The 21,710-nt window shown below is 40.8% G+C and overlaps 1 protein-coding gene across 1 annotated transcript in view; it reads left to right on the top strand.

Moving 5' to 3' along the window:
• The window catches only part of LOC134566144 (embryonic polyadenylate-binding protein), a 262,979-nt gene that overhangs the window by 172,560 nt on the left and 68,709 nt on the right, over positions 1 to 21,710 (top strand). Inside the window, exons 7-8 of the mRNA XM_063425849.1 lie at positions 18,409 to 18,546; positions 19,841 to 19,936. Coding sequence (XP_063281919.1) covers positions 18,409 to 18,546; positions 19,841 to 19,936 — 234 coding nt within the window. The remainder of the gene's footprint in view (positions 1 to 18,408; positions 18,547 to 19,840; positions 19,937 to 21,710) is intronic.

Here is a 21,710-nt window from a genome sequence, read left to right as displayed (position 1 = left end):
GGGAGAAATGAATGAAGCACAATTGGGTTTTATATACCATAAGAATTCGATGGTGCCGTTCCTGGGTTTTCAAATGACAAAATGGTTGGTAGTCGAAGAAAAGAAAGCTTTAATTTTCTCCCTTCAAGAAGATGTTATAGGAGTACACATTTTTGGATCTTATCCCTATCTTTTCCTTGCCAAAAAAAACCTCAGGAGGATGGACACCCATTTTAGATCTACACAGACTCAATGGATACGTTAACTGTCCAAAAATTTAAGATGGAAAGTGGTCTTTCCAGGCCAATGGTTAATATCAATAGACTTACAGGATGCTTATTTTCACTTTGCCCTGCATCATCAAAAGTTTCTAGGATTTTAAAGTCAGAGGGATGTTGCTTGTCAAAAAGCGATGAGCTTACTGTTCCATGTCCTCTACCTCAGGACTGACAATATGCACAAAATAGAGAATTGGGAAAGCAGTCTCCAGCATTCTCCAGGAGCCTATCAAGATTACATGCAGCGTTCACCAGTCCTTGATGTGGTGGTTACAGAAGAACTTGTTCCAGGGTTTTCCCCTGGGAAATATCCCATGGACTGTTGTCACTACAGATGCAAGTCGCTGGGGTACATATCAGCAGGACAGCTTTGCCCAAGGGAACTAGACATTATGTTCAAGTTAACAGTGCTACTGTTGTTGCATATATCAATCATTAAGGGGGAACTTGAAGTCGTAGAATGATGTTCCTTATGAAACCGTTGATGTCCTGGGCATGAAAGCATCTTTTAGGAATTGTACCCATTAATCTCCTGGACTTCTGAATTCAATGGCAGATTTTCTCAGCTGAGTGGAGATATATTGAAGAGAATGGGGCGTATTAGATGAAGTCTTTCAATTGATAGTTAGAAAATCCCCCACGTGGTTTTAATGGTGACTCGCAAGAACAAAAAACAGAACACGTTGTTCTCCAGAATATTTGATCCTCTAGAAAGGGGTGCTGTCATGAAGGTGAATTTTTAACATGGAATGCACATTTCCACCTGCTCCCCTCCCCTGAAGGTTACAGCAGCAACTATATGTATCAATCATCCAAATAGCCACATACTGGCTTTGCAGACCATGATTTAACCTTCTGAGCATATGCAAGAAATCTCTATTGGATCTCCCTAGAATTCTATTGCTTCATCCAGACTGATTTCCCTCAACTTGTAGATATGGAGTTCGAAAGGGAGAGGCTGAGTGATAAAGGGTTTTCATCTGCAGTAATTGATAACCTTCTACAGGCTGGGAAGCTTTCCACCTCTGCCACATATTGGAGTAAGGGATGCTTTCTCTTCTTGGACTCTTCCTAAGCGATGGAAATTCAGAACCTCTCTACTAAGGACGTTCTGTAGTTCCCTTAATCTGGTCTATACAAAGGTTTCAGTTATAATACTCTGAGGGCTCACATTTCAGCTCTTACCAACCATAAATAAGCCTTCCATATGAATGTAATTTGATTTCTTACCGCAGTCTTTACGATCAGTCCCCCTTTTAAATCCGTTGCTCCCCATGTGATTTGCCCTTTGTGTTAAAAGCCTTGAAAGCAATGTCTTCTGAACCTTTGGACGCTGTCTGATCATTTCCTCATCAAGACAGCATTGCGGGTGGCCTTGGCTTCTGGTAAGAGAGTATCGGAGCTTCAGGCATTCAAGCTCTTTACAGTCTTCCATAAACATAGTTATTCTTAGAATTGTTCCTGAGTTTCTTCACAAGCATTTGTTTACGTTTCATATTAACAAGGAAATTATACTTTCCAGCCTTGCATCCTATTCGGCAAGAGGAGAATGAAGATATAAGACATTCAACACTTGACTTGGTGAAATGTTTAAGGAATTACATCACTAGAGAGTCTAATTAGAGTAAGCAACAAAGACTATTAATTTTCCCTAATGGGGCTAGGAAAGGTTTTCAAGCCTCTAAAGAAGCAATCAGTAAATTGATTTTCTGCCATTATTCAGGTATACCAGGCCTCAGGGGTTCCTGATGGTCTAAAAGCTGATTCTACCAGATCACATTCATCCTCTTGCGCTGCGGCAGCTAAAGTGAACGGATTATAATGAGCAGCTACATGGGCTTTAATTCTCTTATTATACACTTGATGTCGGAAGTCAATGCAGGTCCACTTTATAATTTTGGCAAGAGTGTTCTCTCTGAATCTTATTTGTAAAATCTTTCAATTGCTTGCTGTATGTTTATAACTTTGGTTTTGTTAATACACTTACACTTGATAATTTGGAGTATCTGTTTTTTCTCCCTACCTTGGTTATTGCTTAAGTGTTACCCATTGGACTGCCATTGATATTGGCAGGAAAAGAGAAAATGTATTCCTATTTACTTTAGTTTTATTTTCCTGGTCATACGCCATGGCAGCACAAAGAATCTGCCCGGAGCCATTTCTGGAATCAAGACAGATGGTGGGAGGGGTAGTAGGGGGGTATCTATAACTCTATTTATAAGGTTCGTGTCTAATTAGGTAGAGAAAGGACCATTGTTGTGTTGTCATGGCCTATGAATCAAAATAGAAAATTATGGTAAGTAGGAATACATGTCATATTTATAGATAGAGAAGTACATACCAAATATCCACTAGATAGATAGATAAATAGATATCTATATCCTTATATATCACATGGTCTTTTTATTTTATTTTATTTTATTTTTTGACTGTTCAAATTATCTCACTTACCCCAGACCTACAATTTGTGAAAGTAGACTCCAGTATATCTCATATTGTGCCTTATCTTGCGGCCATTTTTTTTCAGAAGTTTATGTCAATGTTTTTGGTAAAAAAAATAACCCCCCCCCCCCCCAACACACAGCATTGTGGTGTTCATTTAAAATGACAATACAATCTAATCTTATATATATATATTTTTTCCTGGACATATCCATGGCAGCACAACAGTTGGTAGCTCCTCCCTATCCCTAATTAGACCGGAACCTACTTAAAACAGAAGGTATTAGTAACCCTTCCTATCCCTCCCACCCTCAGTCTTTTTGTTCCTGTCCCATCCCTAGGAGAAACGGAGCATTTTTCTTTTTGGCTTACCTGAGTGTTTTACTTTCTGCCTCAAGTGAGTTCAGACTCTCTTCCTTGGGAAACATAGAAACATAGAATGTGACTGCAGATAAGAACCATTCGGCCCATCTAGCCTGCCCAGTTTTCTAAATACTTTCATTAGTCCCTGGCCTTATCTTATAGTTAGGATAGCCTTATGCCTATCCCACGCATGCTTAAACTCCTTTACTGTGTTAGAAGTCTTCAGTACACTGCCCTGTGCACTGGTAAACCCCTGAAGATACTACTTTAGTGACCAGGGGTTTTACTTGCTGTGACCCTGGGTGTAGCAAGATCATGCCATCACCAGAATTCCTGCAGTGACCCTGGGGGTAGCAGGGTGGGCATGCACATACAGAGCATATGGACTTACTTGTTGTGACCCTAGGGGTAGCAAGATTATGCCATCATCCTGTTTCTCGCCGTGAGCAAGGGATAGCAGACTGGACATGCACATACAGAGCACATGGATTGCAAGAATTAATTACCTTAACAGTCCATCGCTGAAAGAGTTGGTGAGACTGGATAGCATTCCATCACTGAAAGGGTTAAAGTACAACTCTGCTATCTTATACTTTCCCATGGATTTACTTGTGACTCGAGGGGTAGCAAGGTTATGCCATCACCCTAATTTCTGCAGGCTGGGCAGGCACATACAGAGCATATCTATGGATATAACCCCTTCTACCCTTTATCAATTTTTATCTGAACGGTAAGCATTTGCTGCTAATTCTTTTTTTAATTCTTTATTTTTCAGTGCAAGAATTAAAACATATACTTTGAATTGCCACAACAGCCAGGACCAAGTGTTCAACATTCCAACTTGGTACATGCACAGGCATAGAGAAATGCAGTTTGCACCTTCTTATATGCTTAGGCCGGTCTAATATGTTTTAACGAAAAGTGGTGAATCATCACTGAGAGTGAGAAACCCTCAGAGGTTGCCAGCATCTCTGTTAGGGTCTGGTGGCAAGGCTAGGTGGACAAAGGGTCTAGCAGCGTTGTCCTCGATATTTATGACTTGCTCCACTACTGCGGTATTTCTGTGGTTGGCACCCCGTGGTTTTGAGAGTGATTGACCATCTGTTTCTATGGGTAGTCGCTGAGTTACTCTGCCTAGTATATAGTACTGAGGAACCTGTGTGTGTGTGGGCTGGGTTAGGTGCTAGTGTCTGTTTCATGTAAAGCACAGCTAGTTTGTTCGGGTCTGAGGGTAATGGAGCTTGTGTATGAGTATGTGGTCTAGCAAGGTGGTCGGCTGAGTTGCAGAGGTACTTATGGGCAGACTGGTATTGTGCACCGGAGCATAGATATGTGTTCTCATATCCTAATGGGCAAGTGTTTAGGCTTTGTTAATTGGCCCACATGAGATATGAGGTATTTGAAAGAAGACTAAAATCAAACCATTAAAATAACAGTGTCCTGATAGCTAAATAAAACATAGTAGCGGTGAGCTTGTAGTCAAGTCGTGGCGCCTCGTTTTCCTCTGGGAGTGGAGACATCCATGCCTTACCTGTTTAGTGGTTGAGGGCGAGTAGTAACGGCTGCGGGTTGGTCAGGTAGTTCCAGTGCAGCCAACAGGGTTGGGCCCACGTTGAGATTCGAGGTCTTGTTGTTTCGTCCCTCCTTGGAGACCCAGAGGGTCTTCGGTGTCACGCACCGGTAGGTAATCCCTGCTTCCTGCAATTGTGCGGTGAGTGACTGCATTGTTTTACGCCATAGGAGTGTCTCTCTACTTAAGTCCTGCAAGAGGGATAGATGGCATGTCTAGAAGTCGTATGGGGTCTTCCTCTGGAATGTAGCCAGGAGTCCCAACTTGTCTGTCACTGTGCAGCAGCGTAATATGAGGTCATGTGGCGCCGAGGTGGGTGCCTGCGGTGACTTGGCGATTCTGTATACTCCGTTGAATAAGAACTGTTTTGCCTGCTTGGCCAGTAAGACTGAACCCACAGGCATCTGATGAAATGAGGCAGTTCTTCTACGGGTAGCGTCTCAGGGACCCCTCTAATTTTTGTGTTTTTCTCCTGCCCCTATTGTCCATTACATTGCACTGTCTGGCTATTGTGGCCTGCGCTGTTTGTAGCTGTTGGACTGTTTCACTTAGAGCAAGATGGTCTTGTGTCCTGCGAGGCCTGTCTCATTAGCCTGAGTGCGTGCTGCCACCACTTGTTCTGTGGTAGTTAAAACATCTAGGTCAGCCTCCCACATCTTCTTAAAACTTTGCTGCAAGCCTGCGAGCATATTTTGTATGTCCCTATTAGAGGCGGGGTTGTGGTCCCCTGTCGAGTGTGTTGGCGACTGGCTTGGGCTGAAGAGTGGGCTGCCTAGTTGGTCCTTGTCAACAGAGGATGCTGGGGAGGCCGATCGTGGTGGCAGGGCCTCTTGTGAGGAGGGAGCTAACAGCATATGGCTGATGTCCTGGGGTTTATATTGGCTGTTATTATATTGGCTGTTTATATGCGCCCCATCTCACCTTCCTCATGGAGACCTGGGTACTCCTGTATGTTCCAGCCTCTGGGTCCTCCGGTAAGTTCCCGTAGCAGTACGCCCACGCGGTAGGCCTTAGAGCCTCGGGTTCGTGGGTTTTGTGCCAGAGTAGAAAAGAAGGGCATCTGCGGGTGCTGCAGTTAATGCTGCAGCTGACAGTCCTTTTTAGCCGGTGATTGAGCTGGATGCTCTTCCGGCTTATACAAGGGAAGTCACCCTAAAGGATCCTTTGTGAGATATATGATAAGAGAGCCTTGTAAAAGTAAAGTCAATGCACAGACGGTCTGAAAGTGGCTACAGGCCCATCTACCTCTGTGCTGTATATTATGGAGGTATCTCAAGACGTCATAAAAGCTGTTGAAGCTCTGATTCTCTGGGCAATTCCCAGAATGAATACTTGAATTGAGATGGATAGATTCAGAGATATGGAATCATCTGATGAGGATATTCAGCCTATTTCAGTAGTTCCACAATCTGCTCACCTGGACTACTTGATTTCCAGAGTCTGCAGGTCCTTATGCCTGAAAAAGATCTGCTACGGTTTAGCCTTTTACCTCTAGCCTTTATTTTCAGATGTCAGAGGGTGCAGAGCATCTTTTCTAGTTTCCAGTACCATTAAGATCCTTAATGGAGGAATGGTTCTACACTAAGACAAGGTTTCAACTCAAGGAAGTATGTCTTCATCTATTGGGATTTCAGGCACTTGTACCTGGGACTCTGCTCCTAAGTGGACGATGCAGTACTTAGACTGGCTAAATGTTCCACTCTGCCTGTAAACAATGTGGTATCTCTCTGAGACTACATGGAGTATAGATGATATTGATCCTCTCTAAAGCCAATGTGACAGCTGGCACAGGCTTTCATCTTGCTGTAAGCTCTTACCTAAATCTAATATTTGTATGGATAATTTGGAGGAGCATATCCAAGATAATTTTCCTTTGTTGACAATTTACAAGTCATTAAGCTGGAAATAGTCTTCAGCTAAGAAGCCTACGTATAACAAACAAACAAAAGTGGAAACCACCCAGAATACGTATAAGTATAAAAATAGAAAAGGGGACAACCTGATGTAAATCAAATGTCCTTGAATCGAATCTATGAAAAAATTGAAATAGCTTGCATAGCGTAAAAAAGTATATATAAATAGTGGATATAAGTGAGATTGGAAATACACTCACAAACAAACGATAATTCAGGCCTTTCACCCTCTCAGGGGTTATATGATGAGTGTAGGTATCCTCCGACACGATATATGTAAATGTAAAAAATGCAATATAGTGAAGTATGTTTAGAAATATACAAAATCACATTTATTCATTGCACTTACAAAATAGCAGCATAAAAAGACATCTCTCCATATACATATGGAACTCCTGGTAGTGGTAGTAGAGTGTCCACAGTGGAGGTCCAAGACCAATAGAAGAAATGCAGGATCCAAACAAATAAATAAAAACAATAAGCATGTATAAAAGTTCGGTTGTATCTGGTTACATCCAACGCGTTTTGTCCTGTCAGATGTCGGACTTCTTCAGGGATAACCTCGGGTCCATCTCTGATGGTATATATATCCTCATAAGCAATTTTCGGAATCCGATACACATGAAAATAAAACTTGCGTTTCACTGGTGAAACGCAATAATCGGGCGCGAAATCCATAGAGCCTCTCAAACAGTTGCGGGTTGTGGTGCACATGCGCGTAAAAACGCGCATGCGTCAACTCAAAAGACCGTAACCTACAAGGGACAAAAAACAGAGAACGGCGAAAATATCGCCTGAGCAAATGACCGTGCAAGTTCTATCAATAAAGATCTAAGTATAGTGGCAAAATTAATACCCCATATTGTAGATATGTATAGCATGTACACACATATATATCTCGATGCAACTAATGCATATAAAGAATATTACAAAGAATATATATATAAGTGTGTATCCAAGAACTGCATATACAACTATAAATGGGGACTAGTTTAGAGTCTGACTTAGTGTATACAATACAGTTAAAGGCATATTAACCCTCATATAGGTGGAATTCATATATTACATAAAAAAATGCAAAATGAATGGAATCAAGTATTGAAATACTATATGTAGATCAAAAAATGAAATAATAATGAAATAATAAAGATACACATGTTATAATATTACATAAGAATTATGTTACATGAAAATAACTACATAAAAAGTATTTACATAAAGAGGAGAACATAACCTTGTATTTAAACATTCCCAAAGAGAGCGCATGAAGAAAACTTGATTAGATAAGACCTTGTAAATCAATTTCTTGATTAAGCCCCAGATTTAAAGTTTTTAGGTTGAAAATCCACAGAGCCTCTTTTCTAACTAACTCCTGTTGCTTATCACCACCTCTCCACCCTAATTGGACTGAATCTATTCCAAAGACTTGTAGGGTGTTCCAAGAAAATAAAGAACAAGAATTGCAGTGTCTTGGTACACTGTGATCAATTTTATTTTTCCGTATATTATTATAATGTTCTAATATTCGGGTGTGTAGTTTTCTGGACGTGCGGCCCACGTATTGGGCCCCACAGCCACATTGCAATAGATAAACTACAAAAGAAGAAGAACAATGAATATGATTCTTTATTTTATATGTTTTTTTCGTATATGTACCCATAAAATCATGAATTTTCCTTTTTAAATGTGTACATGTAGAGCAATGGCCACAGCTGTAGAACCCTTGTATTTGGACCTTCAGAAAGTTGTTGCAAGTGGGAGTTATAGGTAATAAACTAGGTGCCAGTTTATTCTTTAAATTGCTTGATTTTTTATAGATTACTGTGGGAAAATCCGGTAGTACATCTTTTAGGATCTCATCTCTCTTTAGGATGTACCAATGTTTTTTAAGGATTTTTTCCACCTGTCTCGCTTGGGAGTTACCGTATATACTCGAGTATAAGACGAGTTTTTCAGCACATTTTTTGTGCTGAAAAACACTCACTCGTCTTATACTCGAGTCAGTTGTCTGTATTATGGCAATTTTCATTGCCATAATACAGACAAGGACCGGGGGCTGTCAGGAAGCTGTAACTTACCTTCACCGCAGCTCCTGTCAGCTCCCTTCTCTCTCCTCCGTCCGTACAGCTCCCAGGTCAGCTCCCTCTGCAAATCTCGCGAGTGCCGCGGGGTCAGAGCGTTGCCACGGGTTACCGTGGCAACGCTCCGCGCGGCCGCGAGAGTTGCAGAGGAAGCTGACCTGGGAGCTGTACGGACGGAGGAGAGAGAAGGGAGCTGACAGGAGCTGCGGTGAAGGTAAGTTACAGCTTCCTGACAGCCCCCCTCCTACAGCCCATCCACTGGACCACCAGGGAGTGAGAGCCCCCCTCCCTGGCCAGCTAACAAGCAGGGAGGGGGGACGAAAAAAAAAATAATAATAATAAATAAATAAATAAATAATAACATTAAAAAAAATATATATATTACAATAATAATTAATAAAATGCCCACCCCCACCAATGCTCTGCACTCACACACACACACACACACACACACTGCACTCACACACACTGCATACATACACACATACACACACTGCATTCACACTGCACTCATACACACACTGCACTCAATTCATTATATACACACTGCACTCACACACTGCACTCATATACACACACTGCATTCATACACACACTGCATACACACTGCATACACACTGCACACACACTGCACTGCATTCATTATATACACACTGCACTCATATACACACACTGCACTCATTATATACACACTGCACTCATACACACACACTGCACTCATATACACACACTGCACTGCATTCATACATACACACTGCATTCATTATATACACACTGCACTCACACACACACTGCACTCATACACACACTGCACTGCATTCATTATACACACACTGCACTCATATACACGCACTGCACTCATATACACGCACTGCACTCCATTCATTATATACACACTGCATTCATACACACACTGCATACACACACAGCATTCATATACACACTGCATTCATACACACACACACACTGCATTCATTATATACACACACTGTAAATAAATATTCAGTTAATATAACTTTTTTAGGATCTAATTTTATTTAGAAATTTACCAGTAGCTGCTGCATTTTCCACCTTAGTCTTATACTCGAGTCAATAAGTTTTCCCAGTTTTTTGGGGTAAAATTAGGGGCCTCGGCTTATATTCGGGTCGTCTTATACTCGAGTATATACGGTATATTGTGTGACAAACGCAAATTCGAATTTGTTATTGGTATTTTTATATTTATCTTTATTTTTATTTTTATTACTCCATTTGAATCTATTTTTTAATTTTTGCTCGACCGTTAGGGGTTCCAAACCCTCTTCGTCTTTATTAGTCAAAAACGATGACCTATCAGAATTTAATATTTCAGTTTTAGATGTCTCCATTTTTTGGATATTGTAGCCTTTTTCTGCATATCTTTGTTGAATAATTTTAGACTGTTCCAAAAACATGTGGTTATCTGTACAATTCCTTCTGAGCTGGGTGAATTGGCTCTTAGGAATATTCGAAAGCCAGGAAGGATAATGAGTACTGGAATATTCAATCGCTGTATTGCAATCAGTGGGCTTAAAGTACGTCTTGGTTTTTAGCTGGTTGTTTTCTACATATATAGTTAAATCTAAGAAATTTATACTTGAATTACTGGATACTGAAGTAAATTTCAAATTATACTCATTATTATTAACTTGCACCAAAAAAGAATTAAGGCCTTCCAGAGGACCGTCCCAGATGATCAAAACATCATCGATGAAGCGCCGCCACAGGACCAAACCACCCCCATCATGGTCCGCCAACTTGATGTGCTGACGTTCCCAATGGGATACATACAAGTTGGCGAAGCTAGGGGCGAATTTAGTACCCATGGCGACGCCGCATCGCTGAAGAAAGAACTGTCCATTAAACCAGAAAAAGTTTTTGGTGAGTACGAATTGAATACAGTTCACCAAAAACTCAATCTGGGTATCCTCTAGAACTTGTTGTGATTTTAGAGTATCTTGAATACAAGAAATCCCCTTGGCATGGGGAATGTTGGAATATAAAGCTGTGATATCTGCTGTGGCCAAAAGATAGGAAGGTTTCCACTCTATAGATTGTAAGTCTTGTAAAATATGTCTAGTATCTTTAATAAAGGTGTTATGTAATGGGACATATGGCTGCAAAAATAAATCCACGTACTCTGATAGATTACATGTCAAGGAGTTAATTCCGCTGATAATAGGGCGGCCTGGGTTTTTTTTTGTGTTCTTGTGGATTTTTGGCAAAAAATAAAAAACTGCCACTTTGCAGTTCGGGTTATAGATGTATTTAAATTCATCTGAATATTAGAACATTATAATAATATACGGACAAGACACTGCAATTCTTGTTCTTTATTTTCTTGGAACACCCTACAAGTCTTTGGAATAGATTCAGTCCAATTAGGGTGGAGAGGTGGTGATAAGCAACAGGAGTTAGTTAGAAAAGAGGCTCTGTGGATTTTCAACCTAAAAACTTTAAATCTGGGGCTTAATCAAGAAATTGATTTACAAGGTCTTATCTAATCAAGTTTTCTTCATGCGCTCTCTTTGGGAATGTTTAAATACAAGGTTATGTTCTCCTCTTTATGTAAATACTTTTTATGTAGTTATTTTCATGTAACATAATTCTTATGTAATATTATAACATGTGTATCTTTATTATTTCATTATTATTTCATTTTTTGATCTACATATAGTATTTCAATACTTGATTCCATTCATTTTGCATTTTTTTATGTAATATATGAATTCCACCTATATGAGGGTTAATATGCCTTTAACTGTATTGTATACACTAAGTCAGACTCTAAACTAGTCCCCATTTATAGTTGTATATGCAGTTCTTGGATACACACTTATATATATATTCTTTGTAATATTCTTTATATGCATTAGTTGCATCGAGATATATATGTGTGTACATGCTATACATATCTACAATATGGGGTATTCATTTTGCCACTATACTTAGATCTTTATTGATAGAACTTGCACGGTCATTTGCTCAGGCGATATTTTCGCCGTTCTGTTTTTTGTCCCTTGTAGGTTACGGTCTTTTGAGTTGACGCATGCGCGTTTTTACGCGCATGTGCACCACAACCCGCAACTGTTTGAGAGGCTCTATGGATTTCGCGCCCGATTATTGCGTTTCACCAGTGAAACGCAAGTTTTATTTTCATGTGTATCGGATTCCGAAAATTGCTTATGAGGATATATATACCATCAGAGATGGACCCGAGGTTATCCCTGAAGAAGTCCGACATCTGACAGGACGAAACGCGTTGGATGTAACCAGATACAACCGAACTTTTATACATGCTTATTGTTTTTATTTATTTGTTTGGATCCTGCATTTCTTCTATTGGTCTTGGACCTCCACTGTGGACACTCTACTACCACTACCAGGAGTTCCATATGTATATGGAGAGATGTCTTTTTATGCTGCTATTTTGTAAGTGCAATGAATAAATGTGATTTTGTATATTTCTAAACATACTTCACTATATTGCATTTTTTACATTTACATATATCGTGTCGGAGGATACCTACACTCATCATATAACCCCTGAGAGGGTGAAAGGCCTGAATTATCGTTTGTTTGTGAGTGTATTTCCAATCTCACTTATATCCACTATTTATATATACTTTTTTACGCTATGCAAGCTATTTCAATTTTTTCATAGATTCGATTCAAGGACATTTGATTTACATCAGGTTGTCCCCTTTTCTATTTTTATACTTATACGTATTCTGGGTGGTTTCCACTTTTGTTTGTTTGTTATACGTTTTCATAGGTGGTTGTGAAGTTCTCCTGGGGCTATCCACAGTATACGTGTACATCTCTAGTGTATATACTTTGTTTTTTGTTTCATAAGAAGCCTACGTAGGTTGCATTCTATTCTAGAAAAGACTTTCTCTGTGTCTTCTAGCCGGGCTCTTTGGCTTAGTACTTGGTCCGCGGATGCATCCTCCTAAATAATTAGATCAAGAGAACGGCAGAGGGCAGTAAAGCTTATCTTCAAGACCTAAGGTTCAGGAGACCCTTTTGATCCAAGGACTCTCATTAGCTTCCTTTCAGGACCAAGGAAGAGAGTATGGTAGGTCTCAACCTTGAGAAGTGGTCATTATTCTACCAGAGGAAGAGAAAAGGGAAAAATAGATGCTTTGTAAATTTCATGGCTTCCCTTCAATTAGAGAGAGCTCTTGTGAGAAACTTTAAAAACAGCTAGGACACACAGATTCTGTTTGTAACAGTTGGATGGAGGTCCATTCTAGTTTACGGGATTCTTGAACATTCATCATAAAGGTAGTATTCCTAGTACATTGAATGATGTCTATAGATTTGCAGGATGCTTATTCCCATGTATCCATTACCCCCACATCACCAGATGTTTCTTAGATTGCAGTGGATGGACACTTTTATTTGTATTTCTTATGGTGAAAGATCAATGTCTGCTGAAGTCACCTTGCTTCCTCCTAGTTCATGGTATAGCTGGGAACAGGGTCCCAATGCATGGTACAGCTCTCTTCATAAAGTTCAGTAAGACTTATCAAGTAAGTACTGTCATATTACCTCAGCAGAGAGCGTTTTGTATCCAGGTCCTCTGCCATAGGTCTGATTAGATGTCACAAGGGAGGAGGTTAACTTTCCTATAGAGATCCCTTGGACAGTGATAACTATGAACACATCCACTGGGTTTAAAGAACTTTTCTCCAAAATCAAATCTGTTCAGGAAAGGGACACTCTTAACATCCAACAGTTCTCTTCATAGTTTGCAAGAGCCAATATAAATTATCCTGACCATTCCATATTGGTACCCAGTCCATGGTTTCCATTTCTGCTTATCTTCAGTACCTCCATGGGATTTCCCAAAAGAGTTCTTCCCTCTATCAGGTCCAGTGCTACGTTCCTCATTCTGAAGGTTTTGATATTGTAAATAAGGGCTTAAATAGAAGGTTTTTTTCAACTGCAGTAATTAATACCCATCTGAAAGCCATAGAAAACGTATATCCTTGGCTACCTTTACAGAGTTGGGATGCCTTTTTTCCTGGTCTATTTCTAATTGGGTCATCATTTAAATTAATAAGTTCTTCAATACAGGACTCATCTAGGAATTAGCCACATCACCTCAGAGGCACATGATCTCTTCTGATCTTTCTTTTCGTGAAAGGGCTTTGATATGGATATATCTAAATATCTGTTGGCTGTATTTATATGATCCCACTGTCCTGATGAAAGCTTGTGCTTATCAATGTAAGCACAAAACATTGGGAGACAAACCTACCTTATACCTGTGATACATACATAGAAAATAACCAGGGTGGGTTAGCGAAGTAGGGAGGGAAAATACTGCCTGTCCTGGTAACGTACCGAGTCTGGGAAGATGGCCCAGATGGAGTAGGGCAGTATCTCATGATCCGGGCGAGTGTATGTATGGTTATGGTGTTGCAGTGAAGGACCGTGTATAAATTCCTTGAGGATAGAGGAGACCTATGAAGGGAAAAACATCTGCGTGCAAGGAGCGAAGTAGCTTACGAATCCTAAGAAGCGGATCATCCAGAATGAAACACGACAATTCCAGCCGGACCACGGAGAATCTAGAGTGTTGGTGCAGTTTTGAGTTCCCTGAATCGCCCGCAGAAGATTGTCCAGGAAGAGAATCCCACGTATTCCCTATATGCAATTGATCACTGGTTTTATAAGCTTCACTAACCCCTTAAGGACACATGACATGTGAGACATGTCATGATTCCCTTTTATTCCAGAAGCTTGGTCCTTAAGGGGTTAAGCCCCCCAAGGATCCGAGTTGAGGGGTCAGGTGAAGAGCCGAGGTTGATCGTGTCACATGGGACCTAGATAACGTTGTCAAGGGGGATGGAAAAAGGATCACCATGACGTGTTTTCATATCCAAATTTGTCAGGCCAGTCCTCCATGCGAAAGGTTCCTTATTAGGTTTGAATGCCTTCCGCCTAGATACGATGGAAACTCCTGTAGGCAGAGTAGAAAGTACAGTCGATGGTACCTAAGAGATATTAACCTGAGGAAAAAACTTATCTAGCGCATTCTGTGTTCTCTGTTCGATCGTCTGGACCACCAGAGGTTGACTTATGCTCCTCCTGAGTAATAGTTAGTGATAGCGAGGTACGTGGTCAGATGCCCAGAAGTGGTTGGTGACAAAGCCCCGCTGTCAGCCGGTCCCGAAGAACACCCCGTAGGGAGGTTACCACATAACACCTTCCTCCTGGAGGTGTGATTCTGGACGAGGATAGCGGGACCATAAGTGTGTGTAATAAGTTCCCTCTGGAAAAGTGTGCCAATGATTTGGCTGCCAGATCTGCCAACCATCCGTCAACACGGAGGAGTGCTGCTATGCGCTTCCCATAAGAGAGGCGAACACTGTGGTTTCTGACTGAACGGACACATCTGAGCCCATTCACGAATATCGGGAGCCTATTCCAGGACTGTGTTGACATTTTCCAGTATTTTACCCATGATAGGGTCGATAGTCCAGCAGTTAGTCTTGGGTGTCCCTGAAACCTCTCCTGGCTCCCTTGTGGAATTGCGGTCTCTCAGAGCCATGAAGGGCATCATGCGCTGTTCAAACGTAGCTATCTGTGCCACTCCATCTGGGAGGGAATAGCATGGGTCGTCAGACCCCAAGCGTTTACAGATATCTTATCAAGGGGCTACGAAGCCACAGGTGTATAAAGTAGCCAGGCAATAGAGAGGGAACCAGTCTGTTGAACGTGGGTGAAAAATGTGTAGGTTTTACAGCCATTGACTGATAAGCCTGCGAGGCGCAGTCATTTTAGTTACCAGAGGATCCTCCAGAAAGAAATAGGTAGTTTTATGGTGATATGGGATACCCTTGTAGAAGGCACAAACCAGTAGGCAGTCTCAGGATGCAGGGCAAACATATCAGCCTAGCATAGTAGTAGGTGGTGTTCCCAGAAACCCCTGCAAGGTTGTACTCTGAACAGTGGCCAAATAAAATAGACTGGGGCTCACCCAGTAAATAGAGGTTGCAACAGCATGCCTCCATCAGCAGCACAGTGCCGCACACTTATAGTACGGCCGCACCATAGGAGCACAGGGTATGAACCCTTAAAGGGACACTATATAGTCACCAGAGCAACTACAGATTATTGAATTTGTTCTGGTGAGCAGAATCATTACCTTCAGGCTTTTTGCTTTAAACACTGTCTTTTCAGAGGAAATGCAGTGTTTACATTACAGCCTAGTGAGAACTTCACTGGCCACTTCTCAGATAACTGTTAGAGGTCCTTCCTGGGTCATGGCTGCCTAAAATGCATCCAAACATTCAGTGTCTCCTCCCTCTGCATGCAGACACTGAACTTTCCTCATAGAGATTCATTGATTCGATTAATTTCATGAGGAGATGCTGATTGGCCAGGGTTGTGTTTGAATCATGCTGGCTATGCCCCTGATCTGCCTCCTTTTCAGTCTCAGCCAATCCTATGGAAAAGCACTGTGATTGGATCAGGTCACCACTTCTGATGATGTCAGCAGACAGCTTGCTATTCTGAGACAAACAGCATGCAGAGCTATAACTTCAGGCTTGAATACAAGTAAGATTTTGCTATATTTAGGGAGGCATGAGGGGCCCAGGGGGGCTAGATGGTAGTTTTAACACTATAGGGTCAGGAATACAGGTTTGTGTTCCTTTAAGTGCTGGCCACAGCCCTGATAGAGAGCGTCCATCAGTTCTTCCACAATTAATTCACTGGCAAGGGAGATATGCCTTGAGGCAGACAGTGTTGGAATCATGTCCAGTAGTTGACCCAGGCTGCAACAGCAAGCCTTCATTCAGCATTCCAGTGCAGCGCACATATAGTGGGGGCTTCAACCCGGGTGCACAGGGTATGAACCCTTAAGTGCTAGTCATGGCCCTTGTATAGAGCATAAACCAGTTCTCCACAATGGCTCACTGTCGATGGAGATATTCCGTCAAAAGAAAGTGTTGAAAATCCTGTCCGGCGGTTAACAGAGGCGGTCACTGTATGTCTTCCTTCAGCAGTATAGTGTGGCGTACATATAGTAGGGGCCTCACCCCAGGTGCACAGGGTATGAACTCTTAAGTGCTGGCCACAGCCCTGATAGAGCTCATCAATCAGTTCTCCAACAATTACATTTGCTGTCGAGGGAGAAATTCCTTTAACCCCTTAAGGACACGTGACATGTGTGACATGTCATGATTCCCTTTTATTCCAGAAGTTTGGTCCTTAAGGGGTTAAGCAGGGAGTGCTGAAAATTCCATACAGAGGTCGCAATCGATCTGGGATTACAAAAAAAAAAATTGAGGGAAGGGGAGCAACGATCCGGGGTCGTCGGAACCCACAGAGGGGTAGGGTTGAAGCCCCAGGAAGGCCCCAAAAAAGTAAAAGATCCAGAGAAGGGAAAGAAAGGAGGGGAGGAGTCAAGCACCCAGATTAAGGTAAAATGTCAAAACAATAAAAAAAAAAACTCCAGATGCCCATAGAAAAGAAAGAAGCACAGCAAAACAAATGGCAAAGCCCATGGAAATACAATTCCAAAAACAGTCCCAAAGAGGCAATATAAATACAGTAATGGAGAAGAGTAATACTCTGACCTATCTGCTTGACGGAGCAGCAAAGAAAGAGGAAGTGATGAGGTTACTGTGCCTTATGTACATCCTACTCTCTTATAATTGGTTCTTTTTTCTGTGTTTCTTTGCTGCTGTGTGGAGCTAGTAGAGAGAGAGATTATGCAAAATACGAAGCCTCCTGTCATGTTGTAAAATTATATTTGATGGAGTGCGAGATTCTTTGTTTTTCATATATATTACACAAGATCCAGCGCACTCTCTTATCTACTAACCAGCAACTTCAAAGCTCACAGATTTAGGTTGTTGTTTTTTTGTTTTGTTTTTTTAAACCCCTAATGTTGTCAAAAATAATGATGGTTTAGTTACAGTATATGATCAGTTTAGTTTTTGTCGATTTTCCACAGAGATAAGTGTACCTCCTGCTTGAATTCATCCTAAGCAATGCCTGCAAGGGGAATTAGGGGGAGGGCCATGCTGAGTGTCAGAGCAGCTCCGGCATCAAGCACAGAGAGAGTAGAGAAACAGCCAGAATTAATTGCAGCTTTTGACAGGAATTCTGAGAATGAAGAGAGAACAGATTAGTTTTATTTACGCAGAGCCAACATATATTTTGAAGTCTGTGCTTCCCAAGCAGGTGTATGCAGGAGAGATGCATCTTACAGCAATTGTAAAGCCAACTGAAATGGAAATGATGGTCTCAACAGGAGACAGCGGTAATGGAAAAACGTTAAATGTGAATTCTTTTATGAGTCAAGCAAGATGGTTAGAAAACTGCTGACTTCTGTCATGACAGGTTCACTGCAAATCTGTTATACACCACTATGATTAAATGGGTACCCACTCTCCCCCTTCCCCCTCCCCCCCAGTTTAGCTCACACTAACAATGTATACCTTTGCCTATTGTGAGGTTACAATGCCAAATAAGAGAGAACCTGACCTTTCCAGATTTTACAGTTGAAATTTTTATATGGTTTGTTAGACCTATGTGTCATTTTCTCATGTCTCACTTTACCAAAGTGATTTAGAATTTTTACATATATTGTTATATAATTTAATAATTCTTTTCATCTACTGTCTACTTTTCATATATCCAATAGTGAAGAATATTTATATTGTTGTGCAATCTGCTTCTCATAAAGCAGCTTTTTATTTTAGGTTAGCTTTACTTATTCATGCATAATTTATTATATGCAGGCAGTTTCTGAAATGAATGGGAAAGAATTAAATGGAAGAATTCTTTATGTAGGAAGAGCTCAGAAGAGAGTGGAACGTCAAAGTGAATTAAAACGCAAATTTGAACAAATCAAACAGGAAAGAATCAACAGATACCAGGTGAAAATCACTGCTGTACACCTGGAAGGGGGGAATGCTGTGTGATGTAAATTCTGCAACTAAGCACAACTGTTTTATGGTATCCTTGAAAACTGCCCCCTGCTGGTTGACCATTTATTTTTATTTTAAACATTGCACAGGACAAATAAACAGGCCAGTCAGCATCTCCTCATATCTATGAGAAAAATTGAGCGTCTCCATGCAGAGGAGCCCCAGGAAGCACCTCTGAGGAGTGGCCACTGGAGGTGTCCCTAGGAGCAAAGTAAACACTGTATTTTCTGTGAAAAGACGGTGTTTACTGAAAAAGCCTACAGAGACTGACTATACTCACCAAAACATTGAGCTGTAGTTCTGGTGACTATAGTGTCCCTTTAATGTTTTAAATTGATACATTTGAATTTAGCACAACTTGTGTTCTTAAAAGGACACTATAGGAAACCAGGCCACTTCAGCTCATTGAAGTGGTCTGGGTGCAGTGTCCCTGCCCCCCTTAGTCCTGCACATGCGGATTAGGTCCCCCCCCATCATGACGTCTGAGGAGGCAGAGCGCTGACGCAGCGCTGAGGGATATCAGCGCTGGAATTGGTCATGTAAATAAAAGGGTATTTAACCTATTATATTCCGGAGCAGGGGACTTGAAGGGAAAGGGGGAACAGAGGGACCTATAATGATAGGAATACAATTTTGCATTCCGAACAATAGATAATTCCTTTAATGGCTAAGCCCAAGCAGTACATTCTCTTTTTAATGTGCATGCTGTACTACTGTAGCACTAGCGAGAAACACAGGCTGCTTTAAAAAGAAAATAAATTCAAAACAAAACCTGGAGAGAGATAGATATCTATATATATATATAATATATATCTTGGAAATCATATTTTACCATCAAGAATTTAATGAAAAATTGCACTTTTTTGTATTGTGATGTCTTTCTGTCACAATACACGTGTGTGTGTGTATATACAGTTCTTTTGAATTACTTACTAATTTAAATTGTAATGTTAGGTGTGCTTTCGCTGGGATAGTGCACAGGTAACTTTTTTTTTATTATTATTATAAAAAATATATGTAAAAGATGGCCGACTTGTCATTGGAACCGCCAAAAACTTGTGCATTTGATAAGTTGCATGCATTTAATTAAATCTGAAAAAACACTTGAACTTTTTCTAGCTGATTGATTTTGACTGGTTAATGAGTTTCCATTCAATTAACTTTGTAATGAGTTACTCTGACTATTCGAAAATAAAGTGTTTTGGGAATAACCTTTTTAATGATTTCCTTTGGTCATTTGCAGGGGGTAAATTTGTACGTAAAAAATTTGGATGATGGTATTGATGATGAACGACTCAGAAAGGAATTCTCTCCATATGGCCTTATTACTAGTGCAAAGGTAATTTTATTCACTTCTAAATGTAAACATTTGAGATCAGTAGACAAATTCAGACATGCATTTCTTTCTATATATTTGTGTTTAGGTACTAGTGTGAGGAATGAATACAAATATTTTTAGTGACCATCTCAGTTGCATTGCATGACCTCTCTGTGGCCTTTGACACCGTTGATCATGCTCTCCTTCTTCAAACTCTTCAATCGCTTGGTCTCTGTGACTCTGTCCTCTCGTGGTTTTCCTCTTCTCTCCCAATGCTCATTCAGTGTCTCCTTTTCTAATGATACCTCCTCCCCTGTCTCGGTTGGAGTCCCCCAAGACACTCTGTCCTTGGTCCCCTTCTATTTTCTCTTTATACTGCATCTCTTGGCAAACTTATCACCTCTTTTGGATTCCACTACGACCTGTACGCTGATGACACTTAGTTATATTTCTCCTCCCCGGACCCCTCCCCTGCCGTCCTGCAACGTGTCACTGCTTGCCTTTCTTCCATCTCTGACTGGATGTCCTCCCGTTTTCTGAAACTCAATCTCTCTAAAACTGAGCTCCTTGTCTTTCCTCCTCCTAATACTGATACTCCTCTCACTCTTCCTTCAAGTTTGTGCTACCCACATCAGTCCATCCTTGCACCTTGTCTTTGTGTCATACTTGATTCTGGCCTCACTTTTGAGCCGCTCATCCAGCATGTTGCCAAATACTGTAGATTCCATCTTAAAAACATAGCCCGCATCCGCCCCTTTCTTACACAAGATGCTACCAATGAGCTTGTCCATGCTCTAGTAATTTCCCGCATGGATTATTGTAACCCTCTCCTGATCTTCCCCAAAAGCCATACTGCACCGCTACAGTCTATAATGAACGCTGCTGCCAGACTGATTTTCCTCTCTAGTCGTTTCTCACACCTCACCCCTCTGCCAGTCCTTACATTGGCTTCATGTATGTTATAGGAGTAAATTTAAGGTACTAATTCACACCTATAAAGCACTGAACCACTCTAGCCACTCTAAACCACTCTAACCACTCTAAACGTGACATCCAGTATTGGGCAAAATCACAAAGCGCCTAACATAAACTCTACACTTGTGCTGTCGAATCACAGGCTTCATATACCTTATCTACACATATCTGTTTGAATCTTTAATACTAGTCTGGGTATCCTGCAATGGGCGTGTACTACCAAGGTGCTTTGCATTGAGCTCTGGGATGCTGTATCTCACGAGTACCAAAGAAATAGGGGCCATCATGAATTAAATTGTTGTGATTGAGATGTATGACAAAGTAGGAAAAGAATGCCATGTCCTTTATCGAATGTCCAGAACTGTCCATGATGCTTTGACAGACTGAGCTTCTTCCATGCCCAGCATACACATATCATTTTAATCAACGGCAACAAATGTGTTATATTGTACTAAAATATAAATCTGATTATATTTCTGCAAGACTTGTAGATGTACATGGAAATTCACACAACCGATCTAAATCAGCTAAATGAACTTCATAAAAATGTTTAAAATAGTTGCAAAAAGACGTTGCATTATGAGGGATAACGCTGCAAAAAGTAAGGGAGAGTAGAAGCAGAAACATTTTATAAATCCTTAATACTCAATATTGAATGCATTTTGTTTAAAGTGTAGCTTAGATTTGAAATCTGAAATGTATTCGTACTGAAAAGATGTCTTTAAACGATTTAAATGTTTCACTTTATAGCACCACAAATGTAAAACTTATGTATGCAACTTGTGGGCACAATGTCCATATTTGTTAAGTACAGTTGCTG

The sequence above is a fragment of the Pelobates fuscus genome, chromosome 6 (assembly GCF_036172605.1).
Source record: "Pelobates fuscus isolate aPelFus1 chromosome 6, aPelFus1.pri, whole genome shotgun sequence".
NCBI lineage: Eukaryota > Metazoa > Chordata > Amphibia > Anura > Pelobatidae > Pelobates > Pelobates fuscus.
This window is presented reverse-complemented; position numbering and strand designations above follow the sequence as displayed.